The following is an 8,324-nucleotide window of genomic DNA, read 5'->3' on the forward strand; positions in this document are numbered from 1 at the left end:
TTCAGCTCGGCCCTTAATGGTGTATTTGCATAGAGCTGTGGAAGCCCAGGCACACCTGGGCATCCGCGCACGGGAGGCTCTGGCTGTTTTATGTTCACACCTTGCTCTTCCATCGGAAAAGGAATGTGTATTAAGATAAGAAAGAAGAAAATATCAACCTTGTAGGTGCTCCATAAAATGAAATTTGAGGTGCGTGCAGCTGTTCCCGTGCCATGTTGCTGGAGTCTTGGCAGCAGAGCAAGATCGTTCCTGCAGAAGGAGCTGTTAAAATTCACGCTGTACTCAGGTTAAACTGTCTTGCTGGTTTATCTGCCTGAACTTTATTGATTTCGATCTGCAGCACGAGGATATCATCAGTACAGCTCGTGTTATGATCATGTCAGGAAGCTCCTTAGTGCAGGACAAACACAGGGCAAGAAGCAGCCCCTGCACCAGAGCATCTTTAGAGAGAAGGGATGAAGGGGGGCACTGGAGATGGAGTGATGTTCTCGAGGTTGCCCTGACTGTCAGTGGCAGGGCCTGGGGCCGAATCCTGAAACAAGTACCCTGGGACCCAGCCCAGGGTCCTGTCCTCTGCGTTGTCCCGGCATGTTGGGGTAGGAGACCTGCTAGGTGCTTATTTTGGTTTGTGTGAGAGAGAACCCAGCGGTAAGGTGAGGACGAGCGGAATAAACCTCTCTTCTAGCTGGACTGCCGTGCTCTCAGGCTGTTGGCTGGTAGCAGTAATTTTTTTGCAGGTTTCCTTTCAGACTGCTTTGTTTTCCATTCAGAGTTAGGAGTGAAACCCGGCGAGCTCCTCAGCCTGGCTATTATGCGAACCAATGAAAACACCCCGTCAGTCCGTGAGACTGCAAGCATGCACGATGTGACCTGAAATTTCGTGTTAAAACGATCTGTCCAGAGGGCTTCTCGCTGAGGAGGCGAATGATAAAGGACAGTGGTTTCCTGTAACCTTCATGCATCCCAGCGCGATCACCACGGAGGCTCCAGAGGCGCAGTAATGGCCATGTCATTTAATTTAAGTTGCCTGGGAGGAGCAGGGGCTGAGCTCGGAAATGGATCTTTTTCCTGGTGTTTCTGGACTTTGGTGGGAAATGCAGATTTTGAAGGATGGTGCTGCTGTTGATTGAAGCTGAGGAAAGGATCCTGATGGTAGAAAACAGAGTCCGGGTGCACAGAGCCCACCCCATCCCTCCGTATTATAGATACGCAGTGGCGGGGCTGTGTCAAGTTCTTTAACTAAGCCCAATAATTTAGTTTGGGGGGGGGTTATTTCTTTTTAAAGACTGTTTTTTGCTGTAAGGCAGGCGAGGCAGCCTCTTCGGCTTTTTACCCCATCGATCCTCAGTGGGGTCAGGGCCGTCCCTGCCTTAGGTGGCTTCTGTCCCCTTTGCCCGTGCGGTGACTGAGTGTGCTCGCATCTTCCCAGGGGATTTGATCCTGACTTGGAAGGAGGGTCAAAAGTAAGAGGAGGAATTGCTTTATGAAGTGCTGTGGTGTAATGAGGAGCCTGGAAAGTAGCTCAGATGCAATACCTAATTTTTTTGAAACAAATGTGACATGAAGCAGGATCTCCCTTACTTACAGACAAGCAGCTTGAGACCTTCCTTGGAGAAAACTGAAGTTTTTCTCTGCTTTTCACCCCCTATGCCTGCAGAGTCCCAGCCCTTCCTCTTTATTGGCCAGTCCTACCATGATGCTGGTGGTACCCATTACGCTTCCCACAGGCTGCCCTCCTCCACCGCCCTGAATAATTGATCCGCAGGAAACCCGTATTGCCAAGGCAGCAGCCCAACATGTGCCGGTTCCCTGGGAAAACTGTCAAGAAAATAGACAAAACAAAACAAAAAACCCCAAAGAAAGAAAAAGCTCTCTCTGAAATTCATTTGGGTTGGAGGCTCCCCGCACTCGCACGCATTAGTCGTCTTGTTGGCGTGCGGCGGCAGCATTAGCTTGCTCGCTCAGCGCACGCCACCGTTGAAAGGCTCATAAATGTAATGAAGTCCCTTTGACACCTGCTCCTCTCTGCGCTTTAAACGTGAGCCATTGGTCCACAGGGAACCGGGGCTTTAAAAATAGAAATTACAGTAATTGTCTGCTGTGTTATTGGGAAGATTGTAATAAACGTGGAGCACAACACCGCGGTGCCACGAGCTCAGTGCTGACAGGATGCATAAATTGCTCCAGGTTTTGATTTTTTTCCCCCCTCCCCCTTTTTTTTTTCTGTTCCTCTCCAATCTCCCCTTCTAACAAATCACGTAAATCATTGTGTGTTAACGCTGCATTTCTGCGGGGTGGCAGTGGAAAGGCGAGAGGCACGGGGGTGATTTCATCCCTCCCCTGTTCTCAGCTGAGGTGCCTCATTGCCTGGGGACCTCTGTCCCCGCTTCCTGCCTGCTCAACAGCCTCCCGCCCTCCTCACCACCCCGAAACCACAGGGGGGACAAGAGAGGCCCAAACCAAGCAGTGCACCCCTCGAGGATGGTGGGTGAGGACCTCCAGCTGGGGAGTGCCCTTCTGCTGGGCACTGTGAGCAGCAGCCATCAAGGTGCACGTGGGGATGTGGAGGCACATACCATGTGTGCGTCGTCCCCACTGCCAGCGGAGCAGCATGTGCTCTGTGTGTGCTTCTCCTCCTGCTCCTCAACCAGGGGGAGCAGCTGCTTGTGCCCCCCCTCCTTCTTTTGGGGGTGCCAGAGGGTTAGTTGTGGAGCCTCCTCCCTTTGGGATGGCACAGGAGCTGGTTGCATCCCTCTCCAACTGGAAATTGTAGAGAATTTGTTTTATGATCTCAAATCCCAGTTGGAAGTCATCCTTCCCCTCCACCTTTCTCTATCCTTCTCATTATCCCAGAAGGAAATGTCCCAGACAGCAACACTGCAACAAACCCCAAATGTAGCAGGCTACGATCCGCCTCCCTGCTCACACCCCGATCCTTGGCATTTGCTGCCAAATGCACCTGCCTGCAGAGAGGGCACCTCTGTCAAGGGCGAGGTGTAAAACCAGCTTTTTGACCGCTTCAACTTTAACAAAATCCCATTTCTATTACTGCGGCCGTATCTTCTCGCCCTGCCATGGAGGTCCCCTGCTCTCGCTGCTCTCACCTCCAGGCACAGCTGGATTTCAAAGCTCCAGAGGTGGCTGCACTTCAGCCTTCCACTACCTTGTGGCATGTTGTGATGTTTAATTAATATCAAGCACTTTGAAGTCCCCGATGTTACTTATTCATGCCCGTATTCCCCACAGCCCCTCCTGTTTGATGTCCACGTTGCAGGGGTTGTTTAGATGCAACCCTCTTTGTGTCAGATTTAAGCAGGGAGGAGAGGTTGCTCTTCAGGGCATGACGTGAAAAGTTGCCCTTCTTGGGCACGAGATCAGCTTGGCTGCATATTCAGAGATTTCACTGCTTACAGAACTTCAGTGGTGTAAATCCAGAGAAATCAGTTCTGCCCTTAACAGGTGATACTGCAGATGCAGCCGTTTTCCATCGTGGCCCATCGCATCTGGGTGTTCGTCCTTCTGTGGTACCTGACCAGCAGAGTTCTTCTTGTGTCCCAGGATGTGGAAATTATTTAAGGTTGCTAAATTTGGGCACTGTGGGTTGAACAATGAAATCAATGGAAGAAACCGCTGTCTCAGAAACGCAGGAAAGCTTTCCCCACCACCTGGCTGTTTACACAGAGCAACAACACATGAGAGTGTCCTTTAACAATATTTTTCTTGTTATCTTTCAACAATTATCTTTTTTTTCCATTCCAGATGAGTTTAGAGAATGACGATAAGAGAGCACGCACGCGATCGAAGTCTATCAGAGGTGAGCAGCTGGTTATCCCGCAGCGCGGGGATGTACAGACCCGGCTCCCTGCGCTTTGCTTGTTCCAAACAGGCTTTGATTTCCAGGTCCGGGCTTAACTCTTTAAGTTATGCTCAATCCCCTCCCTGCCTCCAACTCCCCAAAAATTTGTCTATAGACCAGGAAGACTCCCAACCACAAACCGTTGCAGGTCCTAATAACATTTAACTCCCATCCTTTACACCCAGGAGAAGAAAAAGAAATAATTAAAAAGAAAAGGCTCTTTGCATGCTTTGCTTTAGGGGAATCGCAATTGCTGGAGCTTCAGATCAGCTCCCGGGGCTTTCATCACGCACACTCTGCCAGCGGCTTTGAAGTTGCACATCTGAGAGTGCCTGGCAGAAGTGGTGCATGCTGGAGAAGCAACCGGGGCCGTCCGCCGGCAGGGACGTGAGGGCAAGCGGCTCATTAAGGCAAAGCTTGATTGCTGTTTATTTTCCGACATGAAAGAACCACGCAGGTCTGTCTTTGCGTGCTTTCTCTCGGGGAGAAAGTGAGGTGCTGTGATACAGAGCACAGGGTGTCACCTCAGGTGGTCCCATGTCGTGGTTACAGACCACTCTCATTGTTTCAGTTCCTTTTTGTGGCCGTGGATTGGATGAATTGTGGAGGTGGCTGGAAGCAAGGAACGAACCGGGCTGGCTGGAAAAGTGGGATGACTCCAGCTTCACCCACATAGCTCTGCCAGACCACCTTCCTTCATCCTCACCCTCCTTCCTCCTCGCCCTTCTCAGCATATGCATCTTTTTAAAAACAAAGCCAAACTCCGATGCTGCCCGTTAGGCTGAATCAAGCTCGGAAATTTGGGTTTTGTTGCTTTGTTGCACGTACATAAAGGTGCTCGCTCAGGTTGCTGATGAGGGTGCCCTGATTCTATTTATTTTCTCTCACCTTGCCTTCCCCATGCTCAAATCTGGGTTTCTGGATGGGAAAAGGTAATTTATGACATACAGCCAGGGACTTGCCGCTGCCTCCAGTTTGTTGAAGCTTGTGAGTCATCCCACCGGGAGCTGGATCCCAGGAAACCCAATTAGCTCAAACAAATTGAGCAAATGTGTCGTGGTTTTTAGCCTGGGCAAATTTCGACTTGTGTCATGGGGTTTTTTTCCTCCTGATTATTTGGATTCATGGCTGGCTGTAAGGTGTCAGCAGCAATGCGATCCTGGTGTGTGTTGTTACTGTAAGCAGTGGGATGTTCTCTCCAATCCTCTTTGGGATTCTCCTGTTCACAAGTGGGGAATAATCCATAAAAGTCCTGCAAACTATTGTTTACCCTGAAAGCCAAGTACATCAGCCTGGTGTGACAAAGGGAGGAGAAAAATGCGCCTGTTGATAGGCAGAGGGTAAATGTGGCCACTGCAGTCAAACAGGAGTGAACAGTGGAATGGTGGCAGGATAGATTTGTCCTTTCTTTCCCAAATGGGATGCCCGAGGAGGCAACAGAAACCCAGCTGCAGGCAGGAGAGGACTGCCCAGAGAAGGGGGATGTCTCGGGGGGGCTGGGCACCCCGTTGTGCTTTTTGACCTTGTGTTTGTTTCCGTTGCTGCGTCCTGCCCCTTCGCCCAGTGCCCACGGAGCTCATCGGCCAGGAGGTGAGGTAAGGACCCTGCTCCTCCTCGGCGGTGGGAGGGAGGGAGGCCCTGTGGAGCCCTGCAGCTCCTTACAGGCTTGGGAAGGTGGGTGAGGGAAGCAAACCTGTGGGACTAAGAGGGTGGAGGACTTGCTGGGGAGCTTATATTGGTGGGCATTTTTTGTGTCCAAGTCTTTAAGGCACTACTTGACAACACACAGTAGAGGAACTGCAGGAGTTAAAGGGATGGAAACACGAGCGCTGGGTGGGTCACTTCAGACCAAAGACCCTCCAGCAATCTGTTCCAGCCCAGATCCAAACCCCACCAAAACCTGATGCCCACGTTTTGTGTTGCAGAATCATTAGGGACAACATGCTACTAACCAGAGTTTCTTGTCCATATTTTATATCCTCTTGTTACCCCTAAACAACATTGTGTCACATCGTTTCTCGTGCCATATGCTCCTCTTTTGGCCTTACGTCCCCCGTTCAGTCACTGAGGTCCTGTTGTCACTCATTTTACAGTGCTGGCATGTGAACTGCAGTAGCCAAAAGAGCCGGAGCGAGCCTCTGCAGCCCTACAGAGCTTCTCATTATAAATAACAGCCTCCCCCACCTCTAAGCTCCCTTTAAACCTTGCACAAGGGTTTACGCAAGAGGTAGGAGTCTTTAACCTGGACAGGCGCTAATAGCAGGGGCCGCCTCCGTTCGAAAGCCCTGTGTGTGTCAAAGAGTAATTGGACCTTAACTGACCCAATTTCAGAGCGTTTCTGCTCCTCCGCTCTCCTATTACTCTGGAGAGATGGGAGGAGCGAGCGGCGGGCATGCCACTTCTCCAACTTTTATTGCTGAACACTTGAGTGGAGGTGGTAATTGGAGCAGGTGACATATCTAAGGGGCAGGACAGAGTGCTCCACAAAGCCATCTCTGCAGCTGTCACCTAATTGCCTGAATAACTGGACGATTAATCGACTAATTGGAAGCAGGGCATGGTCTGCATAACAATAAGAGGCCCTTTTGTCGAGCCTATGAAGGCTGAGGAGAAGGGGGAGAGCAGGTCGGTGTGGCGGTTCTTGGGGGGAAGGAGAGCAGCTTTAAAAGATCTCGAAGCCCCTTTTGGGACTTCTGCCAAAATATGTGAAACCTCCACAGAGGAGAGCGGGGATGGGAAAGGCTGGCCTAAGGGGTGCTGAGCATCACCTCATCGTGGGTGCTTTTTAAAGGGATTAAATCAACCCACAGAAGCCAGAGACATCCCAAACCACCACCTGCTTCAGAGAACCTCAGTGCTGAACTGCTTGGCTTAGGTTTTACTGCAGGCTTCGTTTCACCACATCAAAAATGGGCTGGAGGGGGAATCAGCTTTAATTGAGTCAGGAAAGCTTATAAAAGCCTGTAACATCTTCATCAGAGCTGCTCTTGTTTCCCACTGAATAAGGCCTTTTTCAGGCAAGTCACTGGTAACATAAACACCGCTCTGTCTTTCGGCGTGCAGTCCCTTAACACGTGTCTGGGGCCGCTCAGGACAGAGCAGCCTCAGTCACGACTGAGGGCAATTAAAATTAAACAGACTTTCAGATCCTCAGTAGCGGGAGCAGCGAAGGGGGCAGCTCCCTCTTCCCGTTACACACATGAGCAGGACGAGATGTTTTTATATATGACCCTGGGTGTGTTGCTGGGGAAGAGGTGCCTCCCTGGCAGGCAAGACTCCCAGTGTGGCAGGGCTCAGCTCGGGCTGCGTGTGCGTGCTGAGAAGGCTGGGAGCCATCCCCCAGGCCGTGGCCTTGGAGGACGCTGGACATCCCAGGTTGAAACGGGGCCACGAGCAAAGGCGACAGCAGGAAGGGGGAGACTTCATCTTGGAGGGGCTAGGAGGTGCTGCTTACACCCACGCTTCATCTTAGGTGATGTGCTGCCTTCATTTGCCCTCTTAGCATGAGCTTTGCTAAGCTAAAACAAGCGATCTCCCTGAAGGAAGGATTCCTCCTCTCCTGTCAGCTCAGCAGCCCTTTTCTGTCCCAGTTTTGAGTCGAATTATATTCCTTGAACACAGTGATCTGACTTGTGCACGGTGTTCTGGGGAGTTGAGCCATTAATAACCCGCCGGTGCTCCCAGATCTGCTGCATCCATTAGCGCACTCCGATCTTTCTGGTCCTGAGCTTTCTGCAAGGGCTGAGCTCTCTGCTGAGAGCAGAAAGTCTGAGTTCCTAAAGCCTGACTTGGCACTTGGTACTATTCAATATTGTCCCTTGACTTTTACTCCAAGAATAAGGGGCTGGCCAGGTGTCCCCTGGGCTGGCGATGTCTCCTCCCTTTGCACTGTCATCAAGAGCTTTCATTAGCGCTTCCAACTTCCCTGCTAAGGGTGATGTGCTGCTAAATGAGATTATTAATCCTACAGGACTCCGGAATTCCTCAGATGTCAGACAAGTCACTTGGGCATCCTATAATCAATGCCATAATCTGGTTTTGCCAGAAAATGTTTGCTTTAATGCTTCTTATCTGGAACCCTTAGAGCTCCTGGAGCTGGGACTAATTACCCCTTCAGGGGAGGTGGGCGGCCCCCACCGAAAAGGGATGCAACAGCCCAGAGCTTCCTGGAAGTCTTTAACTCATCCCCTTCTGCAGAACAGCAGGAACAAACGCCAGGATTTGGGAGATTTGGTCACCTAAATCTCATCTGTTCCCCCAAAAGTGAGGCTCCGAGTTGCTTTTGAGGATTTTTGTCCTGGTGATCTCCACCCAATGTGCTCTGGCTTAAACCTCCTCCATCCACTCCCTGCCTGCCCTTTCCACCCAGTTCTCAGCGCGAGGAACCCCAGTTCCCTGAAAAGCCACCAAATAAATAAAAAACAACCCGTGTTCTCCTCCTGCACCAGCGCAAAAGCCAACTGAAGAG

General features: G+C 50.9%; 1 protein-coding gene across 1 annotated transcript in view; it reads left to right on the top strand.

The window, feature by feature from the left end:
- Nucleotides 1-8,324, top strand: part of MYT1 (myelin transcription factor 1) — a gene marked incomplete at its 5' end in the record, with an annotated part of 34,743 nt that overhangs the window by 4,394 nt on the left and 22,025 nt on the right. Inside the window, 2 exons of the mRNA XM_010145410.1 lie at nt 3,760-3,814; nt 5,421-5,451. Of these exons, the coding sequence (XP_010143712.1) occupies nt 3,760-3,814; nt 5,421-5,451 (86 nt within the window). The remainder of the gene's footprint in view (nt 1-3,759; nt 3,815-5,420; nt 5,452-8,324) is intronic.

The sequence above is a fragment of the Buceros rhinoceros genome, unplaced genomic scaffold (genome assembly GCF_000710305.1).
Source record: "Buceros rhinoceros silvestris isolate BGI_N320 unplaced genomic scaffold, ASM71030v1 scaffold16191, whole genome shotgun sequence".
Classification (NCBI taxonomy): Eukaryota; Metazoa; Chordata; class Aves; order Bucerotiformes; family Bucerotidae; genus Buceros; species Buceros rhinoceros.